The sequence below is a fragment of the Arvicola amphibius genome, chromosome 5 (assembly GCF_903992535.2).
Source record: "Arvicola amphibius chromosome 5, mArvAmp1.2, whole genome shotgun sequence".
NCBI lineage: Eukaryota > Metazoa > Chordata > Mammalia > Rodentia > Cricetidae > Arvicola > Arvicola amphibius.
In genome coordinates, this window is record NC_052051.1 from 47,036,918 (window position 1) to 47,062,823 (window position 25,906).

At 40.4% G+C, this 25,906-nt stretch overlaps 1 protein-coding gene across 1 annotated transcript in view; it reads left to right on the forward strand.

Annotated features, from left to right (window-relative positions):
* Positions 1 to 497: 497 nt before the first annotated feature.
* Positions 498 to 25,906, forward strand: part of Anapc1 (anaphase promoting complex subunit 1) — a 77,281-nt gene continuing 51,872 nt past the window's right edge. The window contains 18 exon segments of the mRNA XM_042055054.1: positions 498 to 615; positions 1,848 to 2,084; positions 3,439 to 3,600; positions 6,346 to 6,397; positions 6,586 to 6,686; positions 7,659 to 7,741; positions 8,986 to 9,059; positions 11,198 to 11,343; positions 11,476 to 11,696; positions 12,611 to 12,820; positions 15,207 to 15,246; positions 15,248 to 15,303; positions 17,401 to 17,491; positions 17,587 to 17,652; positions 18,818 to 18,952; positions 20,604 to 20,747; positions 21,655 to 21,715; positions 22,912 to 23,099. Coding sequence (XP_041910988.1) covers positions 1,872 to 2,084; positions 3,439 to 3,600; positions 6,346 to 6,397; positions 6,586 to 6,686; positions 7,659 to 7,741; positions 8,986 to 9,059; positions 11,198 to 11,343; positions 11,476 to 11,696; positions 12,611 to 12,820; positions 15,207 to 15,246; positions 15,248 to 15,303; positions 17,401 to 17,491; positions 17,587 to 17,652; positions 18,818 to 18,952; positions 20,604 to 20,747; positions 21,655 to 21,715; positions 22,912 to 23,099 — 2,043 coding nt within the window. The 5' untranslated portion in view covers positions 498 to 615; positions 1,848 to 1,871.

Below are 25,906 nucleotides of genomic sequence, written 5' to 3' on the forward strand. Positions count from 1 at the left end.
CAAGCTCCAAAGATGACATTCCAAGTAAAGGAGTGAGAATGAACCACAATATCAAGGTGTGTGTCACAACAGACAAATATGCAAAGGCATCAAATTCCAGATAAATGCATTTCCAGGCAAAGAAGAGGACTGGGACTGGAACTTTATTCTTAGGCACTGTGAGGATCCGCCATCTTTATCTTTATTTTTTTAAACTCAGAGATATCAAGTAATTACCGAATTAGAACCCATTTTTGATGGCTGTGTGCGATTTCCTGTACTTTGCTAGCATTCCTGAGAAGACCAGCGGCCTCCCTTGTGCTCCCGTTCTTCAGTCGGGAGGCACACATCCCTTCTTGAGATGAGGAGGAACGCAACCAGCTAGAAAAGTTACCCAACATAACACAATTGAGAGAGAAGGTCCGGATCTAGCAAAGAGGTGACACCATGCGACTGTGAACGTTCGCTCAGGCGCCTTCGTGAGCTGCGCAGGCGCTAGGCCCGCCCCGCTGCTGCGCGTCCCCGTGGCGTCCTGCCCCGGGCGCGAGGCAAGACGGGAAATTCAAGATGGACCCTTCTATTTGAGTTCCGCCCATCCGTCTTCGTTTCCCCGCTGTGGCCCGTTCTTCCTCCGGGGTCAGTGAGGGACAAGGGATGAAAAGCTGTGGCGGCCGAGCAGCTATCCTGACCGACCTGCCGCTGTTCTCGGGCCTCCGCGGCCCTTGCGCCTCCGGGGAGCAGCCGGGGCTCGCAAGCGCCTGACGCGTCCCGAGTCACTCAGGTGCGGGCCGGGCTGGCTTGCGCATCGCTGCGACTTGATGTCGGGGCTGCACTGCACCCGGTGACCCGAGGGCTGAGCGGCCCGGGGCGGGCCCTAAGAGCGTGCTGGGGTGAGGGAGACCCTAGTCTCAGATAGGCTTTCCGGGGTGCGCCCGACGCGCCCTGCGCGGGATTCTCGGGCCGCTACCTCTCAGCGCGGCTTACTCAAAAAGCCTCTTTTTGTAGAGACACAACTCTGGGTTCCTCTGTTAGCATATGTTTCTAGTAACCATTAATGACAGTTTTATTTATAGCATGTCATCTGTGTGGCCCGTAATGAATAACACGGTTAATAAGTTTGGAAGAACTGTGAGAGCATTGAGTATGATGCTTTTGGGCTAAAAGACATCGAACTCTGAAAATGATGCTGTAATTGATAATCCTGTAGGTTTGTTTTAAGCTATACGAGAGTGATATTACATAGTTGCACAATAAGTTGGATAAACCTGCCAGTTCTTTAATGTCTTTGTTGCGTAGAATTTGGAAAAGCCAGCCACGTTTTGGATTTTTTTAGACGTTTTATAAGGCATTTATGGTTCTTCAAATTGAGTTCTTCTCAATACTGCTGTATTTCTAGGAGGTGGAAAAGACATAATCATCTCAGGGATGGCATTTAATTCACAGCACAAAAGATTTTGTGACTGTAGAGGGCTGCATAGAAACTAGAGACTTGGAGGTCTTTGTAAGAAAATAAACACAAAAGACCGATGCTGTAAAGACTTCAGATAAGAACTTCAAGTCATATTTAGTTAGACGTTGCTAATCTTGAGTGTGATTTTAAACACTAACAGTTGGCTGTAGTACTCCTATCAAATGCTTGCTTTGAGCCATGTTTGGGGATTGTAATTTAACTGATATGTCACACCCTCACTCACCTTACACACTAATGCCACCCAGACCGTCAGGAGGTTAGCCAGCCCTGCATCAGTGTGCATGGAAATGTTTGTGTGGTGCTCCGGCCTGTTTCCGCCGTAGCTCCATGCAGGTCTTTGTAGTCACAAACTGGTTTTGACTAGAAGGCTGACGAGCATGTGTTTGGATTCACGCAGAAATAATGTTGATATTTGGAACCCATGTCGAACTTCTCTGAAGAAAGGGCAACGATGATTGCAGCCGGGGATTTGCAGGAATTCGTTCCTTTCGGTCGCGACCACTGCAAGCACCACCCTAATGCTCTGAACCTTCAACTTCGTCAGCTGCAGCCAGCCTCTGAATTATGGTCTTCTGATGGTGCAGCTGGCTTGGTGGGATCTCTTCAGGAGGTTACAATCCATGAGAAACAGAAGGTTTTATAACGATTCTTATCATACTTTTGAAACATAGCATGAATAAATCTACTTGTAATTTAAAGCTACGTAGATGCACGTGAGAAATAAGTGTATGTATGTTGGCACTTGGACTTTAAAGGCTAACGTGTGGTAATTTCAGTCTGTGCTTCTACTTGGGCGTACTACATAACTTGTAATGAGGGTTGAGTACCGCTGTCATGGCTCATTTTAAAGTTTGTTTTCACTTCATATGACTAAATGTTAGACATAGAAATGCTACCTGCAACACAGTTTTATGTCGTCATATAAGAGTATTAGAGTAGTGGTATTTTTTTTTTTAATTAGATAGGCTTCTCTAAGAAGCTCAGACTGACCCTGAACTTTTGTTCCTTCTGTCTCAGTCTTCTGAGTAGTGGCATTAGAGGTGTGTGCCACAGTGGTTGGCAAAGTAGTGGTTCTTACAGAGATGAGATGTAAAAGTATGTCAGAAAACAGCAGCCCCAAAACACCAAACAGAATAGCTTCTTCTTCTTCTTTGTGTTGGTAGTTTTGGGGGCCAAGTCAAGGTCATGGTCTTGGTAGGCAAACACTCTGCCACTGAGCTATACATCTCTGCTGCCTTACTTAATCTTCATATGCCTTTGGAATCAAAGCTCTTGGAATGTACATAGTTGGAAATCGGAAACTTTCTGTCTTCCATTCATGTTGTGGGTGGGACAAAGGAAGAAGCTGTGCAGCGGGGACGTCTACACTGCATCAAGTCCTCCACCGAGCCGCATGTGCACCTCACTGCCTCTTTTCTATTCACTACATTATATTTAATACATACTTTCAGTTTCCATTCAAGCATGGATTTTATTTTATCATCTTTATGTAAGATCCACTTTTTGCTTACCTGTGTTTTTGGCATAATAGTACAGGGGACTTAGAAATATAAAAGAAAACACTTAACACAGGGAATTTTTGAGTCAACTTTAAAAATTGGGTCTGTGGCTATTTTACCTGCTTGTGAGTCTATGTACCATATGTGTGCAGTGCCCACAGAGGCCAGAAGAGGGCATCAGAGCTCTTGGAACTGGAGTTAGAGACAGTAGTAAGACACCTTCTTAGGTGCTGGGAATTAAACCTGGGTTCTCTGGAAGAACAGTCAGTGCTCTTTATCACTGAACCATTTCTCCCACCTCTAAGTAATCTCAAGAATCTCCTGATACAATGTACCCACTTTGCTGATTCACCCATTTTGCTCATCCATGTACCACAGTGTTTTTAGGACTTAGTGTTGGGTTGAGTCTTAATCCATAGGCAATAGACTGCAGTCTATTGAAAACAAAGGAGGAAGTGCTTGAGCATGTCCTGTGTGTTAATTTTTTAGGAAAGCTGGCAGTTAAGAAAAGGTGTGAGCGAGATTGGAGATGCAGCCGACTACGATGAAGAGCTCTATGTGGCTGGGAACATGGTTATCTGGAGCAAAGGGAGTAAAAGCCAGGCACTGGCTGTGTACAAAGCTTTCACAGTGGACAGCACTGTCCAGCAGGTGAGCTCACTGATTAACTGTAGTATAAGTGCTTTAAATGTGTAGCCAATGACAACAGCAGTGTCGCAGCCCCAGCAGTGGCCATTGTGTCCTGGAGTGAAGAAGCTGGCAGGAAAGTGAGATTCTCACTTTATCCATCATGACTGCGTCTCTGTAGCCCAGGCTGCCTTGGCACATGAGATCCTCCCGCCCAGCTCCTGAGTGCTGGGATGACAGGTGTGCACACCACACCTGGCTCAATCTTTATTTATATTGCTATTGTTTTTGTAATACTGAGGATTGAATTTAGGGCCTTCTATATGCTAGTCAAATACTTTTACACACACACACACACACAGAGCACTGAGATAAAGTATGTTAACAGTAGATGTGGACCTTGAGGTCTGTAATTGCCAGCAAAAAGTTATGTGACCTTAAGCCAGACTGTGGTGGCGCACACCTTTAATCCTAGCACTCATGAGGCAGAGGCAGGTGGATCTCTGTGAGTTTGAGGTCAGTCTGGTCTACAGACTACAGAGCTAGTTCTAGGACAGGCACCAAAACTACACAGAGAAACCCTGTCTCGAAAAACAAAAAAAAAAAACCCAAAAAACCCCCCAAAAAACAAACAAACAAACAAAAAAAACATAGAAAATACTTTAAAGTACATGATTTTATAATTCATTTGCAGATGTTCAGTACATTAAAGTTACTGGATTTATAATGAAAGGAAATCCAGTCTAATTTGCTACTATTGTAATGGTAATTAGAACCAGTTTCTAAAAATTAAGAAGAGATTAAGCACTTAACTATTTTAGGAAGACAGGCACTTTATCTTTTAACTTTTTGAAGAATACCAACCCATAAATGTAAAATAAATGGTAGAAGTAGAAATCAATTTATAGCTTCTAGTGTGCTAATCGGTTCAGGCAAGGTTATAGTGGTTATTAACACCATCGCAGAAAAGGATAATACCGTGTCAGTAAGGTTTTACTTGCTAAATATAAGTGAACAAATATAATTTTCTTTGAGATTGTTTTTGGTGTCTGACTTAGCCGTGATTGAGTTCAGGGCAACTGACAGTAGGGTAAAGGATATGTACTTCCAGCTAGCTGTAATAAAGAAAAAAAATATGTCTACTATATTTTCTTTTGAGAATTATTTAATGTGTGTTTATTTAGAACTAGCTTCCAGTTTGTTCTTGAGGCCTAGGGGAATGAAATTACAAAGTAATATGAGATGCAGAATTACTAGTAACGTGAGATGAAGAATGGGTTGGAGGTTACTTGGCGGTATTGCTAGGCTGATAAAGGTACTTTTTGCTAAGTACCTTTAATCTTAATCTGAGTTGAATCTACAGAACCCACATGGTAGAAAGAGAGCACTGGCTCTTGCAGGTTGTCCTGTGACTGTTACAGGTGTGTAGTTGTGCACACAAAATCAATAATGTACTACTAATGAAAAAGAACAAAGGTTGGATGTGGTGGTGTACATCCCTAATCCCAGCACTCTGGAGGAAGAGGCTGGCAGATCTCTGTGAATTTGAGACCAGCCTGGGCTACAGAGTAATTTTCAGGACAGCCAGGGCTCTGTAGAGAAAACTTGTTTCAAAAAATAAAAATAAAAAAGAATGGCTGATGATTATGAAAGTTGGCGGATGGGAATGGAGATACATTTTGTGTACCTTGTGTATATATTTGAAATTTTCCATAATCAAAAGTTTAAAAGAAAAAAATAGGAAATTAGTAGCTAGATGAATCCAGAATTTGGAAATGTTTACATTCTGGTCTCTTTAAAAAAGTGAATCAGGGAAGAAAAGCACTGAACGGTAGGCACTAAAATGACGTCCTCAGATTCCTTTCTTTCTTGAGCAGGATTTTACTGTGTAGAGCTCAGGCTGTGCTCACATGAGCAATCCCCCTTCCTCCGCCTCGCTAGTGCTGTGTTTACAGGTAGGGGCAGCCAATGCTAGGTCAAATGCAATATTTTTAAAATTTTTTAAATGAACTTTGTGTGAATTCTGGTTCTAGAAACTAGGTAAAAGATTTTTTTCTCTTTTTTTGGGGGGGGGGGTTGGGAAGTTGGAAAAGTTAAAAGAAGGATTTACTGTTAATGATATTAGAGTATTATTTTAATCTTAGTAATTGGGAGGCAGACCAACCTGGTCTACATAGTGAGTTTCCGGCTAAGCAGGGCTACATAGTGAGACCCTGTCTCAGAAGCAAACAAATAAAAAGAGAACATCTTTATTAAATTAGATTTATTTAGTAGCATTTTATTATTTTAGTATTGTGGCAGACTATATCTTTATGTTTTATGTTTTAAACCATTTTTAAGTGTTCAATTTAGTGAATTAATAGAGAAAGATGTTTTCTAAATGTTTTTAAATATGAGCATAGCGTACTGAGTCATTTTTAAACTCTCAGTTCTTGCTATTATAGGATGCAGGGTTTACACAGACTGACCTGATGTTTGGGTTTCAATTGCAAGACTTACTGTTTTATTTTCCTTTCTCTTAAGATTTAATTATCATAAGTCATCTTAGAATATGTGGCAGGCATTAAGTATTCCAATCTTATTTTTTGTTACTCTTGTTTGTTTCCATGGTATGTAAGTATGACTGTGTGAGTGCATGTATGTATAAAAGTATATCTATATTGAGCTGAGGAAATGTATTATGTAAATATCATTGTTACTGATGTCATTAGCTGGTAGATGATTATTTAGATGTAATTTTCTTAGACAAGCATTTTGTTTTGGTTTTAGGCATTGTGGTGTGACTTCATTACATCACAGGATAAGTCTGAAAAGATCCACAGTAAGTGTCTTTATGAAACCTTATTTCCCATATTTCCAAATATTTATCTTACTGTATGATATATTTATAAGCAACTCTTAGTCATAGTGATTTAAATTAAAAATTTTGCATTATTCATTAATGAACTTTTGCTGTTTGGATTGAACTGTTTAGCAGGAAAATAACCCATAAATCTTGTATGCTTTCAGAAAGCCATGAAGTAGAGAAATGCATATGTATATTACAGAGCTCATGTATGAACATGCACAGCGTAGACGGGAAGGACTATATAGCTTCCTTACCATTTCAGGTAAACTTGAGTGTTTTAAGTTTTTCAGTGTATTCAAAAAAAGGGGGTGGGCTGGAGAGATGGCTCAGGGGTTAAGAGCACCAGCTGCTCATTCAGAGGACCTGGGTTCAATTTCTAGCACCCATGTGGCAGTTCACAACTGTCTGTAACTCCGAAATCTGACACCCTCACATATATATACAGGCAAAACCACCAATGCACATAAAATAAATTTAAAAAACCCCTACCTCTTTTTTTAAAAAAAAAAAGCTGGGCGGTGGTGGCACATTCCTTTAATCCCAATACCTGGGAGGCAGAAGCAGATGGATCTCTGTGAGTTCCAGGCCAGCCTGGGCAGAGTGAGTTCCAGAGCAGCCAGGATTGTTACACAGAGAAACCCTGTCTTGAAAAACCAAACCAAAAAAAAAAAAAAAAAAAAAAAAAACCCACCACCACTAAAACCTTTTACGTGTGTTTTGTCAGAGATCAATCATGTGTAGCAGGGTTTTACAAAGGTCTCTGTGTCGAGGGTGTTAGTTTGTACTTAGTATTTTCAGCTTACCGTGTGTCTGTCCTTCTCACAGAAATAGTGTTTTAGTGAAGCAAATTATAGTTTGAGATGTTCGTCAGTTTAATGATATTTAAGAAACCATTTTGGCTTTATTATAGTAGGTATATGAATAATATTGGCCTTTTTTATTGCAGCACATCATCATTTAATGATATCAGTGATTGAAGTTTTATTACACTCTCATGTTGGTGCCCACACGGGCAGCAGTTTCACATTGAGCACCTCTTCTGTGGGTGTGGGTTTGATTTTTGTCTTAGAGCTGCTTGTTAAAAATCATAAATTTTGAAGTACTGTAGTTTGTGATCATGTTACTTTGAAAGCTCTCAGTAAATTCCATTAAAATTGAATGTTCAGTCATGTTTACTGAAACCTTTTCTTAAACTTGTTCTCTTACTTCTGTTTCCCCACCCTCGTATTGATAGGTGGCAAATGTTTGGGCCACTAAATATGGTTTGCTGTTCGAACGAAGCAGTTCTTCACATGAGGTGCCTCCAAGTCTACCTAGGTATTCAATTTATTCTCTTCAGAATGTTACTTCTTGGGCTTTTTAGTGTTGATTCTGAAGTAAAGTTGTTAACCTAAATGTTTGGGGTGGTGATGATGTCCATACTCACAGCATGAGAATTAAAACATTTTCATGCCAGTTTGAGCTCAGCTGTGACTACTCATCCAACACTTCATTGCCCTGTGATCTTCGTACTAACATTAAACTGTGGTGTAGTGACGGGTTCAGTTACTAGCTCTTCCATGTCTTCACTGTACGACTGTGGACATACTGCCACCCTCCCTCATTTGTTCCAGAAGTGGTACTCCTTACCTTTTGGCATCTGTGCAGACTCTCACAGATGGCCCAGTGTCTGTTAAGTGCTCAGTCATGGTGGATACCTGCTGATGGTGGTGCACTCCTTTCTTCCCTATAAACTGTGAACTTACTGAGAGGAGGAGCGTACAGAACAAACACAGGGTGTGCAAAAACAGGTGCTCCCTGCGTCAGCTGTTTGCAGATTCAAATCTCTGCTTTGGTAGAAAGCGACACTTTCCCTACACCTTCCTGAGAATTGCACGTCATTACTTGAAGTACTTTTTTCTTCTATTTAAAAATGTACCCTTTATGAACAAGGTAGGAAGTTAAATTTCTTAACTACTAGTCACACTACCCCTAAGGTACATAAGTGAATGACTGTCCTAAGCCTGTTGTTATTCTTTGGGTTCTGTCGTGTGTTGGCTGCTATTTGCAGATTTCCCCCAACAGTCATTTTCTTTTTATGTGTGAACGTATAGAGTTATTATAAGAAGCTATGTTTAGATATATCTAAAGCAGAGGATGCTATAGTAGATGGTATTTGAAGAATTTAGAAGGTTCCTTTTTGAGATTGCTGCAACAGGATGCTTGACAAGCCCTTGTGGGAGGAAGGGTTTATTTTGCTCATGGTTCCAGCCTTTCCTTCGGGGAAGGCAGGGCACAGTTCATGGTAGAAGGGCTGTGCAGCAGAAGCTCTGTGGATCTTGGCCTATCAGGAAGTGAGATGAGGGATTGGGAACAGGGCTGGGCATTAACTTTCAGATCCTATTTTCCCAAAGGCTCCAGTAGCCTCCCATAGCAGTGCTACAGGTTGGGGACCACTTGTTCAAACCTGAGCCTATGAGGGCATCTCACGTTCACGTGGTAACAGTAGATTTCTAGTTGCTTGTTTAGCACCAGGGTGCACATAGTTATCTTGTTGGTGACTGTGCTTTGTTTATTGCTAGAGAACCTTTGCCTACTATGTTCAGCATGCTACACCCACTGGATGAAATAACTCCACTTGTTTGTAAATCTGGAAGTAAGTATACTTTCGTTCTCTTTTATATAAGCTCTGTTTTAATATCAAGGGAGGGAGAAAAATAAAAATGAATTTTATTTAAAGAGTGATTTGTTTTATCAGAAGATAATTTAAGCGTGTTATAAATACAATATAATATATATTAAATATAAATATATTAAATATAAATATAAAAATAAAGTAACTTTTATTATGAAAGCAATTCATTGAAAGCAAGGACAACAGTTGTCTCAGTAAAACTAAAGACATAAATCAGTGAGGGACACTGATGTTTGTTAACTTGCCTTAGGTAACTGTCCTTTAAAATTAAGAAAATGAATGACACTTGGATGAACTAAAGTTGTTTTTGTTTTTTTGAGAATGAAAACATCGGTCCTGATTACTGGGCACATCAGTGTTTCACTTTTTGTTCAAGTTTACTGCGATGCTCACTCTGAATGTGTCTAAAGTACCCTGTATGCTCGACCAAGCATGCATCGACACCTGCAAATAGTAAAGATGGAAGGCTAGAAGGACATATGTAGTCTTTGTCATTTTACTGGTGCATTCCAAATGCTGCTGAGGTTTTATCTCCTGCATCATGAGTGGGATAGCCATGGCTTAGTTAAACCTCTGTCCTGTTTCTGTAAAACATACCAGCTGTCTTTTTAAAGGTTGTAGCAAATGACAAAAAAGATTGTTGATCATGTAGGACGTTATGAGTAATATGTAAAACTGTAAACACAGCAAGATTCTGATGTGATAGAAATGGGTGGTGGTGATAAGTACCTGTAATCCCAGCCACTTCTGACGCTGAGGCAGGAGGATTGCTTGAGTCTAGCACTTTGGGGGCAGCATGGGCAACACAGTGAAGCTACCGTCTATTTCTCTCTCTTAAAAGATTTTATTATTGTTAATTTTAATTATGTGTATGTGAATATCCATGTGTGGATTTGTGCACGTGTGCTCAGATACCCACAGAGACCAGAAGATAGACTTGAATCCTTGGAGCTTGGAGTTACAGGTGGTTGTGAGCTGCCTGACATGGGTGTTAGAAAATGAACTTGGGTCTTCTGCAAGAGCAGCAAGCATTCTTAATGGCTGAGTCATCTCCAGCCCCATCCTCCCTCTACTAAAAAGAAAAGCCTTCTAATTTTAGTGTAATGGTGGCAGTCTGAAATAGTTTTTTATTATTTTTGTTTTTTTTCCTTTCTTTCTTTCTTTCTTTTTTTTTTTTTTTTTTTTGGAGACAGGATCCCACACTGTGTAGACCTGTCTGTGCTGGAACTCTCTGTGTAGATCCGGCTGGCCTCAGATTCACAGAGATCTATGTGCCACTGCCTCCCAAATGCTGGGATTAAAGGTGTATGCCACCATGCCTGGCTAGTTTTATTTCTTTATAAAATAATTTTTATTTCTGCAGAATAATCATGTTTTTTTTCCATTTCCCATTTTAACTGAGAAGGAAATTGTTAAGGATATGGAAAGTGTTCTGTAGTGCTATAGAAAAATAACTGAACTCAACAGGAAAAACTTTTCATTTGTAATAAGTAAAACACATCATTCATTCCTTCTGGGTTAATTATTGGAGGACAGAATAGAGCCAGTCAGCCAGCCAGTCAATCAGACTTTTCTAATGATTGTAATCTTGAAAGAAATTGATGATTGGTTGGACATGGTGGTATGGGCCTTTAATCCCAGCTCTTGGGAAGCAGAGGCAGGCGGATCTCTGAGTTTGAGGCCAGCCTGGTGTACCTAGTAAGTTCCAGGCAGGACAGCCAGAGCCACATAATGAAACCCTGTCTCAAACAAACAAACAACTCTCCTGTCTTCCCCCAAAAAGATGAAGAGGTTGATTGTTGAAGGAGTCCTGGACCCTTTGCCTCTGGCTGATGAGTTTAATGATAAATCAGGACGAATCTTCAACTTTTGAGTTATATGTGTGTCCAAGACCACTTGTCATTATGTCTTGTTTAATGCATTTTGACACTCAGGAAATGTAAAATCCGTTGTCAGTATGTAACATTGAATTGGTTTTGTGCTTTAATTGGCTTGGTTCTCTTTCCTTTTAGGATCAATGAGAACTTTCTTTATAAAAAATTCTTTTAAAAAGGTAAAGCTACTGTTCTATACCTGGTCATTTCCATTTTGATTTTCAGGTCTTTTTGGCTCGTCACGGGTGCAGTATATTGTAGATCCCGCAGTGAAGATTGTGTTCCTCAACATCGACCCCTCCATTGTAATGACCTATGATGCTGTTCAGAATGTGCATTCCGTGTGGACTCTGCGGAGAGTAAAGCCAGAGGTGAGGGTGGCAGATGCTGCTTCCTCTGTGAGAGAGAGTGAATCCTGAGCACTTGTACATTTTTGAGGTCAATTGAGTTTCCATTCACTCTGTATTCTAATTGTTTATTTTTCCCATTCACTTTGACTTAAGGAGGAGAATGCTGTTTTAAAGTTCCCGGAGCAGGCAGGGACCCTTCAGAATGCAGCCACTAGCAGCTCCCTCACAGCACATCTCCGAAGCCTCTCCAAAGGCGAATCCCCCGTGGCTTCCCCTTTCCAGAATTACTCCTCCATTCACAGCCAGAGTCGCTCTGCCTCGTCTCCAAGCCTGCACTCCCGCTCGCCTTCCATCTCCAACATGGCGGCTCTCAGGTGGGGCCCGTTCTTGTTCTAAACAAATATTCCAAGCACTGGATACCTGCTGTTTTAGTTCTCATATGTTTGAAGAATAAATGGCTTCTGTTGATGAGTTTGGGTAGTTTTTAGGGGGACTAGGCATAAACCCAATTATGGTCGTTTTACGACTTCTGAATCTATGATGCACTAGTAGTTTGTGTTTAAGTTGTGTTTAGAAGCTGCTTATGATGGAACGCTATAAAATTGCATTGTTTCTCCCACGATGGGGCAGCACTTAGATGACATTTAATTCTACAAATACTTTACTAGTTTTTTTTTTAACCTATTTATTTATTTTGGTTTTTTCGAGACAGGGTTTCTTGTGCCTGGAACTTACTCTGTAGACCAGGCTTGGCTTTGAACTCTAAGAGATGAGCCTTGAACTCTGCCTCCCAAATGCTGGGAACAAAGGCAGGTGCCACCACTGCCTGACTAGTTTGTATACGTCTGAAAGTACAGCAGCATACTTTGGATAATGTACGCTATTTATTTTTTGAAGAAGAAAATAGATTTGTTTTCAGTTCTAAGTGAATTTTTTTTTTAAAGACAGTCTCTCTGTGTAGCCTTGGCTGTCCTTGAACTCATATGTAGATCAGGCTGGCCTCAAACTCACAGAGATCTGCCTGTCTGCCCCCTAAGTGCTGGGATTAAAGGCGTGATCCTCTATGCCTGTCATGAGTACATTTTAACATGAGTTGTAAATAAAGATTTAGGCTCTCATAAATCACATCAGGACAAATCTCTTAAGTAGTTGTTCATTTCTGAAAGTGTCTATGTAACTAGGATTGTACCATGAGTGTTTCTCATGTGTAGGATTTAAGACGAATTATTGGCATGTGTTAGAAATCCAAGTTGCTCCTGGTGATGCCCTTTTTCTGGTTATTTTGCAGCCGTGCTCATTCTCCTGCCTTAGGGGTGCACTCTTTCTCAGGGGTGCAAAGATTCAACCTTTCAAGCCATAATCAGTCGCCAAAGAGACACAGCGTTTCTCATTCTCCAAGTGGCAGTTTTAATGACTCATTTTTGGCATCAGAAACGGAGCCTATTGTTCCTGAGCTGTGCATTGACCACTTGTGGACTGAAACACTTCCTAGTACAAGGTTTGGTGGATATAATTTTATATTCAAAGAAAAATATTGCTAACATTTTGGAAAATTTTGGTGTTATGCCTGGTGGTATAACTAAGTGGTAGAGTGTTTGCCAAATATGTGTGAAATGTTTTAAAATGTCCTTTGTCATTATTTATGGTATTAATACATAAGCTACATAGAGATACATATTTATACTCTTAATTTTAGAAGAAATTATTGATACTAAAGTGATCATAAAAATGCTTTTTCATTGAATATTTCTTTAATATAGTAATCTTTGAGATTTGTGGTGTTTGAAGATTTAGAGCAAAATCCCTAGTTTCATAATGTCGTAATGCTGTGAAAAGCCAGGACTAAGGCAGCACCTATAAAGGAAAGCGTTTGACTGGGGGCCGTGCCCATAGTTTCAGACGGTAGTTCATCACCATGGTGATTGGGAGCAGACAGGCATGTCGTTGGAACGGTAGCTGAGAGCTGTACATCTTGATCCACAGGTATCAGGCAGAGCAAGTACCAGACACTGGCTCTTGAGTGGGCTTTTGAAACCTTAAAGCTCACCCCAGTGACACACCTCCTTCCACAAGGCCACACCTCCTAATTCTCCCCTGACAGCTTATCAACTGGGGGTTAAGCGTATAAGTTTGAGCCTGTGGGGGCCAATCACATTTAAACACCAAATGTAGCTGCGGTTTTGAAGGAATGTTATCTTTGTGTCAGGTGTTAGCTCTACTTTTTGAGAAATAAATGACCCTAATCTTTTCATAATCTCATTGATAATTTGTTAATTAATTTAGCCACATGCCAGTGTGTGTGCTAATTAACATGGCAGTTTAGTGATTGTCCCACATATAGCTAAAGATAGTGACACTGGAGTGCTTGCTGTTCTGCAGGTAGGCCTTGGGGAAGATGGGCACAGTAGGCAGCTCTAATCCAAAGAGCAGTTCTGTGTGTGAGTGGATCACAAATACTCCTTCTTTGCTTTGACAGGCTGAGAATGAAGAGGCTTGAGTGACTGCTTTTTAGGCCTGCTTATGTGTGCATAGTAAACAGAAACAACAGAACAAGTTGCAGGTGTGACTGAGGCAAGAGGGGTGGACTAGGATTTAAAGAGTGTGAGTTTCAGGCTCCTGGGGTCCCTGGAGGACCTGTGGATAAATTCACAGAGATTCTGTTAATTTTGGAATTGTTAGGTGGTGGTGGGTATGTGTAGTGTGTAGGCCTTTTCCTGAGCAGGTGTTTGGAACATTCATTCAATGTTCACATTAGTCTGTCACCTCCTAACAAGTTAAAACTGAGTGGTGTAGAAGGCTGGGGACTCAGGGCTTGGGAGGTGGGTGGCGAGAGCTGCTACAGAGAGAGGAAGTGAAGTCAGGGTGGGAGTAGCAGACATTTCGAGAAGAGAGTAGTGTTAGTATTTCCAGGCACTGGTGCTGTTTGGCCCTGACTGTTACCTCAGAGAAAGGTATATCCATAATGGTCACTCACCTTAGGCTTGAGGGATGGTAGGGAGGCATGGAACAAAAGGTAAATAGGAGGTGAGGAAGCGAGGATAGGTTTGTTGAAGGTTTTCAGTAGCTAGCTGCCTAGGGATGTTTGCCTTCACTGAACTATGCAATGAGAAGTAGTCTTGTGAATTTCATCCAAGTTTGTTGCTTTAACTAAAAGATACGAGTGGGTTTTTTACCTAGCCATACAACATTTTTACTTCTGACCAAAGAACTCTTCCCCTCTTTTTTCCCCCTCTCGTGTGTGTGTGTGTGTGTGTGTGTGTGTGTGTGTGTGTGTGTGTGTGTCTGTGTACAGTTACCTGATATGTACATGTGAAGGTCTGGACTTGACATTCGGAGTCTTCCTTGGTTCTTCTATCTTCTATACCTTTTACACTGAGGCAAGGTCTCTCAATTGAGTCCAGAGTTCAAAGAAGACTAGTCCTCCTTGCCATCCTGTTCCTGGGACAAGGTCTCTGCTTTTTGAGTGCTGGTTTTATACTTGGACTGACATTTAGTTGGGTTCTGGAAGTTCCACACCCAGTCCTCACATTTTTGTGGCAAGTGCCTTCGAGTTTCTACCACCTTCCTAGTCCTCTACTTAACCTGTAAATCATCCCTCTTAGGTCATAGTTTGCCTTCTAACATGAGGGTGCTTGAGTAGGGCTGTACTCAAGTAAAGAGAAACTTTGTACATTATAGAGAAAGGGAAATGGTGGATAAGAGGGAGTCTGAAAGTAGAGCAGTTTTTAGAAGTGATGGTTGAACATCCACATGGAGTTTTTGTGTCATGGTTATTGTTTGATCCAGGAAGTAGTCCTACTTTTTGTTTAAAATGTTTCCAAGATTAATTTACTGAGGTAGATCTTTGAACTAATACTGACAGTTTATTAATGTGTCTACTTTAGAGAGAAAAACTCTCATGCCACCAGGTATTTATAAACAACTTGACCTGTGTGGACAGAAGTTCTTGTGCTTTTTAGTGGAGGCTCAACTCCAGTTACGGTAAGTATTTTTATTTCCATTAATCTCTGAAGATCGCCACTGATTCCTACTCCTCCCTTCCTATTTTTCTTGTAGTAAGTGTACAGTTAAATGATTTTTAGTAAATTTGTAGAGGTGTGTAGCCATCAAGGCCCACAGTCCAGACTTAAACATTTCCATCACTAAGGAGGGACCCTCTGCCAGTTGCAGGTAGGCTTTCCCTGCTCCCACCCTCAGGCAGTCATTCTAGGGGGCTTTCTGCCTTGTATATTAGTCATGTTTTTTGTTTTTGTTTTTGTTTTAATGTTATTATTATTTTGTAGCCCTGGCTAGCTTGGAACTTAGAGATCTGCTTACCTCTGCCTCCCAAGTTCTGGAATTAAAGGCATTTGTCTACATCCTGTCCTATAAAAGTGGTTTTGGTGGTGGTGATTTCAATTTCATTTTTCTGTTTTCTTTTTTTCTGGTGATCTACTTTGTCACTTTTCATAGTGACTTTTAGGATTCACCCTGTTAGGACATGTATGAGAATTTCCTCAGCATTATTGTACAGTACTCATTTTATAGATAAGTCACATTTGCCTGCTTATCAGTTGGTGGATAGTTTTTCTCATGTAGCCCTGGATGTACTGAAACTCTTATGTAGACCAGGTTGACTTTGAACACATAGAGATCCACCTGCCTCTACCTCCCTCTGGGATTAAATGGCATGCGGTACCATGCCTACTGTTAACTTTTGACCACTGTGAATTAGGAACCTGTGGGCAAATATCTTTGTATGGGCATATATAATTTTGCTTTTCCTGGGTACATACCCAGCAGTGGAGCTGTTGGGATGACTGGTAAATCATGTTGAATATTTCAAGAAATTGGCCAGTTGATTTCCAAATAGGCTGTGCAGTTTTGCATTTCTTCCTCCAGTGTGACAAGGTTTGTGTCTCTTTATCCTGAACAGTTTTGGATGTCAGCATCTTTGATTATAGCCACCCTAGTGGAGTGTCAAGTGGTTTCTCTTTATCTTTTCCTGATTTTTTTTTTTAAGGAATTATTTTCTGTGTATGTATGTTTTGTGTGCATGTATGTCTGTGTACTGTGTGTGTGCGTGCCTGGTGCCCATAGAGGTTCTTGGCAGAAGAGCACATCGGATCCCCTGAAACTGGAGTTACCAATTATTGCCAGCTGGTGTGTTGGTATTGGGAATCAAGCGTGATTGTGTGGAAGAACAGTCAGTGCTCTTAACCTCTAGCTATCTCTCCAACCCCTTCCTGATGCTTTTGATATTGATCATTTTCTCATGTGGCTACTAGCCACACACTTCATGGGAGAAATGCCTGTTCACATGTTTTGTCTACTCATTTCCCTTTTCATTTGAAAACAATTATAGCTTACAGCAAGTTGCAAAATTGTAGTGAGATCCTTCTATATCATGAAGTCTTTTTTAATTTAAACTCTTTTTTATCATTGCGTTGTGTGCATTGTGTGTGTGTGTGTGTGTCCGTTTGTCCTATGACATTCAAGTGGAGGTCTAAGGGCACATTGGGGGTATCTATTGTCTCCTTCACTGTATAGTCCTAGGGATTACACCCAGGCTGTCGGGCTTACCTGCTGAGCCTTCTAGCTCTCTGGCCCCGTGTTTTTTTTTTTTCCTTTCTGTGGTAACATCTTATGTAACTGCAGCATGTTTTGTTTGTAAAGTCAGGAAACTGGTATCAGTATGACCACATCTTTCTTTGGTTTTACATGTATTTGTTCGTGTGTGTATATTTATATGGATTCATGCATCTTTCTTCTGCAGATTGGTGTAATTGTTGTAACAGTTAAATAACTTTTGCCTCCTTGAAGATTTTCCATTTGCTGCTCTTCTGTATCCATCCCATGCTCTCTGTCCTGTTGCTCCCTGCCTGTAGTGAACACAGACTTGTTCCTGCGTTTTTTTGAGACAGAGTCTCTATGTAGCCCTTGCTGTCCTGGACCTTACTCTGTAGACCAGGCTGGCCTCGAACTCCTAGAAATCCACCTGACTCCGTCTCTGCTGAAAATAAAGGCGTGCGCCACCACTGCCTGGCCCAAATGACACCCTTAAGACTTGTTTCTTTCTGTTTTTACTTTTATATTTAGTTGTGTCAAGTTTCAAGAGAGTAATGACAAGACCCAGCTCATCTTTGGCTCTGTCACCAATGTCCATGCAAAAGATGCAGCCCCAGTGGAGGTAAATGCACATTGAATCATTTATCCTTTACTAGATTTTTCTGAAAATTTAATTAATTTACTCAAACTACAAGAGATTTTGTTTTTTGTTTTCAGAAGATAGACACCATGTTGGTACTAGAAGGCAATGGGAACTTGGTGCTGTACACAGGAGTGGTTCGGGTATGTCAAAAGTAGTGCTTTGTGCTTTTGGTAGAACTGCCTGCATCATTTACAGTTGGCTCTGATTCTTCTATGCAGTTTGGCAGAAGATTCTTGTTAAGTGGGAAATGAAGCTAATTGTGGAGGCCAGTCCTAATTTGGACGAGGGCTCCCTGTTAAATGCATTGATACTATGCACCTGTCTCCACCAAATGGTGGTTTTTAAGGTAGAGCCTTAAAAACCAGTTTTGGAATGGAAGATGAGCAGCTTTGGGAAGCACCAACATTACAGCATTTTATTATATTAAATGTTATATATGTTGGTTGTAGCTTCATTTTGTAACTTTTGTCAAATTTAAAAATATATACTTAAGCTGGACGTGGTGGCGTACGCCTGTAATCCAGCACTTGGAAGGCAGAGGCAGGTGGATTTCTGGATTCGAGGCCAGACTGGTCTACAGAGTGAGTTCCAGGACAGCCAGGGCTACATAGTGAGACCCTGTCTCCAAAAAACAAAAAGCAAAAAAAAAACCCCTACAATATAAGTATTATAAATATGTTATATATTTATAAGTATTATATACTTAGTTTGAGGAATAATGAAGAAAATGTGTTGCCAGTAACTCTTTTTTTATTTTATTTTTTTATTGCTATTTTCGAGGCAGTCTCAGTAGCACAGGTCTTAGGAACCTCCTGCCTTAATCCCCTGTGATACCTGGCCTGCCAGTAGTTTTATTCTGTTCTCTGAATGCAGTTACCACCTGCTTCCCCAGCACACTACCCTGGCTTTCCTGTAAACCGCCCCTTGATTTTGTCAGCTTTGCACTTGTGTGTGTGTCATTGGAGAGCAGTTTGTTTATCTTTCCTTGTTTTGGAGTTTTTATAAAAAGTTGTATTTTATATAAATACGACTCTTGAGATGTACTTTATGGAATGTTATATACTATCTTGACTGTATTAACATCTCTTTCCAGCTTTTCTGTAAAAAAGTTTACTGAATCAAACAAAAGAATTAATACTGAGGTATTCACAGTTGGCTGGTCTAATTTGAGAAGTTGTTAAATATGTGTTGTGTTTAGTGGTCTTAAACTTCAGTATATATAAAGACTACTTAGTTCATGTGACTAAGCATTTAACTTAAGGATATGATCTATTCACTACTCTCCCTTCCTCCATATTGCTCAAGGTGGGGAAAGTTTTTATTCCTGGACTTCCAGCTCCTTCCTTGACAATGTCCAACATGATGCCTCGGCCTAGTACACCCCTAGATGGTGTAACTACTCCCAAGCCTCTTGGTAAACTACTTGGATCAATGGATGAGGTAAGAAGTAGATTAGATTTTGTCAACTGTTAATCATGTTTTAAAGAAGTTTGGTCAAGTTTTAGTTCTTTTCATGTTTAACTTAATTTTAGTTAGTATTCACAGATAGGAGTTTCCAAGCACAAGTGATGGTTACTACATTCTTTGTGCTGTGAGAAGTGCTCTTTGAAGATTTGGAGAGGTGAAAATGGTTCTTTTTTTTTTTTTTTTTTTTTTTTTTTTTTTTATCTAGAGATCTCACAATTTACCGGGATGTAGTAGATGTGTGGTCTGTATAAGAAATCATAATTTCAGGTAGTCTCTCAAGAGTTGTAAGTGAGGAATAGAAATATAAATTTCATCAACTGAAGGGGGTACACATTGTGGTAAGCATGTCATTCCTGGCCTGAACTTTGAGGATAAGAAGGGTAAATAGAAGGGGGTATTCAGGGTAAGGGCGTGAACACAGGAGAAGAGAGTGCAAAAGACTTCCTGAGGCTGACCTCAAACTTGCTATGAAAGCTCACATAACCTTGAGCTCCTGCTTCTCCTCCTCAGTGTTGGGACTGATATAGATATGCACTACCATATCTAGCTAGAAGACAATCCCCTTCCCCCCACCCCCGGTTTCTCTGTGTAACAGCTCTGGCTGGCTGGGAACTCACTATGTGTAGACCAGGATAACTTCGAACTGATGGAGATCTGCTTGCTTTTGCCTCCAAAGTGCTGGGATAAAGGTGTTTACCACCGCCCAAACAGCTAGAAGATCTTTTTAGTCCATGTAACTCTGTCTCCTAACACGAACTAAAGTCTCAACCAATTTGTGGAATGAGTAAGAAGTGTGTTGGGTGAGGCATAGCAGAGAGTGGGAGAATAGAATAACAATAACAACAATAATAATTATTCTTATGTTAACATTTCTACATGCTAGGCACTGTCTGCTTTATCAGTATTTTCCTATTTAAGGATTTATAACAACTTTACTGATTGGAAGATTCTTGGTCCTCGCTTTAAAGTTGGATACACAGCGGTACATGGAGCTTAGTTGTCCAAAGTTAGAAGCTAGTAAGTGATAACATTGGAATTGCCACTCCTATCAGTGCATTCTTGAAGGAAGATGGGTGACATGACAGTGTTCTGAGTGCAGTTCTCCTGGATTTGTAAGTTTGTGAGAAGAAGTTTCTCATATCAGGGTTTGTTCCAAGTATGTTTTTCTTCAGGTTCAAGATAGGAAGGCCAAGTGCAGCCTGTGTCAGCATAGGAGAGGAAAAGAGGGTCTGAGTGTGGTGTGTCTGCACAGGAAGAGGTAACGCGCCTGTCCTGAAGAGTGTCAGTAACAGTGTCGGCCAGCAGCGTGTGCTCTTGTAGGCTGTTGCGTGCCACTGGGAAATGAGACTGAGTTTTGTGAGCAACTTAGGCTGGTACTGGTGCCTACCAGGCTGGAAAGAAAGCCTGGAGACAAGTAGTCTGCATTTGAGGGTGTCATAATGTAGCTGTGGATGTATGTATGTAGTCAGTCAGTTGCTTTTGTAGTTTTCTGTAAGAGTTTGGCCTATTGCAGGTTCATTGTTCCTGGAGCAGAATGATTGGAATCATCAAAGCGTATGCGAAAGTATAGTTCCTTATCTTTAATCCTCAAATAGTCCTTCATTTGTGTTGTGACTTTTTGTAGGTGGTTCTGTTGTCTCCAGTTCCAGAACTGAGGGATTCTTCAACAAAACTTAATGATTCCCTCTACAATGAGGATTGCACTTTCCAGCAGCTTGGAACTTTCATTCATTCTGTGCGAGACCCTGTTCATAACAGAGTCACTCTAGTAAGTCCTAAGTCCTTCTGCAGAGGTGGGCGAGCTGGCCAATGGGCGTTTGTCTGAACACTTCACATTGGGCAGGATGTAAAATTATGTATGAAAATGAACATTCCTTGTGATTTTAAAGCATTTATTATTGTGTATATGATGTGTGTATGTGGGGTGCGCATACATGTTGTAGTCAGAGGACAACTTTGTGGAGTTGGTTCTCTCCTTCTACCTTCACGTGGGTTGTAAGAATTGAACGCAAGTTACCAGGCTTTCAGGATAATTGCTTTTTACCTGCTGAGTTGCTTTGCCTTTCTTTATCTTATAATTTTTAAAATATGCTATCATTTTGTATTGTTTAATTCTGCTTCTATTTTCTGAGATTTCTGTACTAAACATTTACTGAAGCCCACCCCTCACTGAGTTGCTGTGGGGAGTCAATAGTTTCTGGGATTTGGAGGTAGGGAAATGACTATGTTAAAAGCACATCATATGAAATTCTCAAGTAATTAATAAAAATATTTAATGATTTTATTTAAAACAAGCATGTTTAATCCATTAATTGCACATTGCCATGCTTTTATCTTTTTGGTGAAAGTCACCTTTTGATAATGTTGTTTTGTAGTGTTTGTATAAAAAGTGGACACTTGGCTAGGCATGGTGGCACATGCTTTTAGTCCCAGCATTTGGGAGAAAGTGGACACTTTATTAAAACAAAGATTTTGAAAGTGTTTTGCAAAAATGCATATTTGTTTAGAAACATTCATTTCTGATTGAAAAAATGTAGTTTTTTATTTTATTTTATTTTGCTTCAACAGGCAGATGATGGTATAAATTACTATATATATGTGTGTGCGTGTGTATATATTTTATATATATATAAAAATGGTTTTTTTTTTCCCCTTGTTTCCATTCTTTTCACTAGGAACTGAGTAATGGCTCCATGGTTAGGATCACTATCCCTGAAGTGGCTACCTCGGAATTAGGTATGAGTGACTCAGACTATGCTCTGTGTGTTCCCAGTTAGATGTATCACACAGTTGGTGGAGACAGTTTTTCTGTTTTTGTTTTTAAGGAGTTATTTATGTGTGCATTATGTGCCCGCATGTATGTCTGTGCAGCACATGAGTGCAGTGCCCATGGAGGCCAGCAGAGGGCATTGGATTGCCTTTAACTAGAGTGGTGGATGGTTGTGAGTTGCTACATGAGTGGTAGAAATTGAACCCAGGTTCTCTATGAGAGAAGCTGGTGTTCTTCACTGCTAAGCTATCTCTCTAGCCCAGTTTTTGCTTGTAGTGGTTCCTCTTTCTCTTAATTTATTAAGAATTCTTATTTTGTTTTCAGCTATGACATACTTGCCTCTTTGGTTTTTCTAAGATTTGTTGCCATTTGCTTCTAGTCTTTGCAGTGTTTGTGCTCATAAAGCAGATTGGTGAGGAAAAGGTTGTGCTGCAAAAGATGGAGTCAGTGACAGTGATGGAGGGGAAGGAATGAGAATGAAAACTGCTACTATCTGGAGCCATTTATTTCCAATAGCAGATCCTTGCCGTTTTTAGCAGGCAGTACCTTTGGCTCTCTCAACTGTAATTGGTGTTCCCACCAGTGACTTGGCGTCACTAAGAGTAGTATATATAATAATAGCATTTCCCTAACCCATTGATGGCATAGTGAGGGAAGCCACTTTAGAAATTAAAAGTTGCAGTTTTGGTTGACAGGAATGTTCACTCATCTAGAGCATCTTGCAGTACCCCCTAAGCATTCCTATTGGTAGGTGCCTGTGTGGATGTTGTATCTGAAGGCTTTAATCAATGGCTTGTGTAAATTTATTGATGGAAAAGTTAGATATTTTTCACAGAGGAAACTTTATTATTCAAGCTAGGACAATTTTGAGAATGAAAAATGAATAGTTATTGGAGCAGTGGTTGTAAATCAAGATTATCTCGGGTGAACTGGGCTATATGCACACCTGTTTCTAATCCAGAATTAGGGACCTGACAGCTGTAGAGTTGGTTTAAAGTGATTGACATTGATGAGGTAATGTTTGTGCTCGGTTGGCTCCTTAATGACAGTCTTTTCCTAGTGGCTGGCCTTGACATAGTAGTCATTTAAACCTTTCCATTTGAAAGAAGGAAAGAAGTATGTGCATAGGAAACGTACTGAAATCAGTGTTTGCTTTTAATAGTACAAACGTGTCTGCAAGCAATTAAGTTCATCCTGCCAAAAGAAATAGCAGTTCAGATGCTCGTCAAGTGGTACAATGTCCACAGTGCTCCGGGAGGACCCAGTTACCACTCAGAATGGAGTTTATTTGTGATCTGTCTCTTGAACATGATGGGTTATAACACAGATCGCTTAGCATGGACCCGAAGTGTAAGTAAATAGAGTTGCTCTCTTCATTTATCCTTTGTAAATGAAGTGCTTGCATAACTACGTAACACGAGAGACCAACACACACAGTAACAGGTATGTCGTATTAACGATGTTGGGATAGTACTGTGGCGTATTGTATTTATAGATCATAATTCAAATACTCAATATGTTTTGAGTCTTTATAATATGTTAAAGCACATTTTACTTTCTTTTTTTAAATTAAGTTCTTACTGTATATTTAGCCCAGGGTGGGCTTTAATTCACCATATTCTTGACTTTGCCTCCCAAATGCTGGGATTGCAGTCACGTGTTACTAATGTCTGAGCTTGGACTGTTTCTCAGTTCATCTTTGTAAAATGACTACAAATACTCTGGTCATGTAGATGGTGAGTCAGAGAGCTCATAGACCTGTGCTTTGCTCATTTAAAGTTCTTTAGTCTGAGAACACTGTTGGCAATGTAAAGCTGTGTGCCTCTCAGGCCTCCCAGTCATTTTTCTGTAGGACCTTCATAGGTGATGACAGAATTACCTGCAGAGTGCCTTCAATGTGGGTGTGGTCATTCCTTTGGAAACTACTCTCCAAACAGCCATGCTTGGGACTGTGAAGCAGTCACTACAGAATATACTTAGCCATTGTCCCCAAAACTCAGATGTACTTACCTATGTGTTTTGGCCTCATGCTAGTAACTCCGTTAGAAAAAAAAAAAAAAAAAAACAACAGAAACCCTTTTTCCTCTTCATTATGAGAGTATATTTTCTCACTGAGGAGGATTTGGAAAACGGAGGAAGGAGCAAGCAGTTGTCCCCCATTCCCGAGAATAGCTGTTGTAGACACTTTTAATGGTGCCTTTTACATGAACATGATACTGATAGAGACTTTGTATGTCCTTAAAATTGTTTCATAGAACCCTTTTATTTTTTATCATATTTAAGCAAATAGCTAATATTTGTGCTTTATTTAGAAAGTTTTCTTACGTAGCTGTGACTGAGTGGTGAAGGTGATGGACTAGGAAAGTGTTCTGATTTTGAGTAATTTACCAATTTTTTTTACATAAATTACTAATCACATATGTAGTTATTTCTCAAGAAATAAATCTTTTAAGAGATGGGGCCAGATAACATTTAGAAGTGGTGTCCAAAATTCTTGCTAGTGTTGTTTAAAACTACCTGTTACTGCCTGGATTATTTTTGATGTAGTGACCTGTGCTAGATTAGAGCAATTGTTTCTTTTTTAATCATTTAATTTATTTTTTACATACCAATCCCAGTTTCCTATCCCTCCTCTCCTTCCTCTCCTTCCTCCTTACCCGACCCCACTCCCTTCTGCTTCTCAGGGTAAGGCCTTCCCTGGGAAGTCAACTGAGTGTCCTATCACCTCATTGAGGGAGGGAATCTCCCCAACCCATCTGGGCTGAGCAAGTTATCTCTCCATAGAGAATGGACTCCACAAAGTCATTTCATGCATTAGAGTTAGATCCTGGTCCCACTGCCTGTGGTCCTATATACTGCCCAAGCCACACATTTGTCACCTGTATTCAGGGGGCCAAGTTCAGTTCTCTGCAGATTCCCCAGTTGTTAATCTGGAGTCTGTGATCTCCCACTAGCTCGGGTCAGCTGATTAATGGTCTTGACCCCTTTGGTCTTTTTTTTTTAATTGTTTTTATTGAGCTATATATTTTTCTCCGCTTCCTTCCCTTTCTCCCCTCTCCCCTTCTGCACTTTCCCATGATCCCCACGCTCTTATATTTATTTACTCAGGAGAGCTTGTCTTTTTCTACTTCCCATGTAGATTAGATCCGTGTATGTCTCTTTTAGGGTCCTCTTTGTTGTCTTGGTTCTCTGGGATTGTGACTTGTAGGCTATTCTTTCTTTGCTTTATGTCTAAAAGTCACTTATAAGTGAATACTTAAGATACTTGTCTTTTTGGGTCTGGGTTACCTCACTCAGTATGTGTTTTCTAGATACATCCATTTGCCCACAAATTTCAAGATGCCATTAGTTTTCTCCACTGTGTAGTACTCCATTGTGTAAATGTACCACGTCTTCTTTATCCATTCTTTGGCTGAAGGGCATTTAGGTTGTTTCCAGGCTCTGGCTGTGACAAATACTGGTGCTGTCCAGAGACATCTGTCTTGTTCCGGATAAGGCATGGATTTGCACTGTGCCTTGTCACCTCATCCTCTTGTACCTTTCTGCTCTCTTTGTCATCTCTGCCAGCCACCTTGACCTCTCTATTCTATTCCTTAAGCTCTGCAAGTATGTCCCATCCTTGGACTTTTGCACTTGCTGTTTCCTTTCTGACAAGGTGTGCTTGGGCCACTGTTCACTTGTCACTCCAGTACAGCTTGCCCGTTTGTCCTGTGCACAGTTGGTTCCTTCCTTATTCGCCTGTTAGCACATCTGTTAAGTATCTTTACTTACCTGTCTGTCCTCCCTTCGTCTACTGGAATATAAATTCTAGTGAGGCAGAGAGTTCTGCAGTCTTGTTCACTACCCTGTCCTGTGGTGCATGGCTTAGACGCATGCTCAGTGAACAGTTACTGAGTGAATGTCCTCGATACTAAGTTTATGTCATTTAGTGTGTGAAGAAATTGCCCTCTGTAGTTTAGTTGAGAATAGTCTTCCAGTGAGAGCAGAGCTGACTTTTAGTCTAAGTGTTTGTAGTACAACTGTTACCACCTCCTGTCCTTCTGTACTTTATCACATAGAGGGTGAGAGGATTTTAAAATTATGACTAAGTACCCTTTGACTTTTTGTAGGTTTTATTTTGTTTTATGTGTAATTAACCTATAGTGCTTGTTGATCAA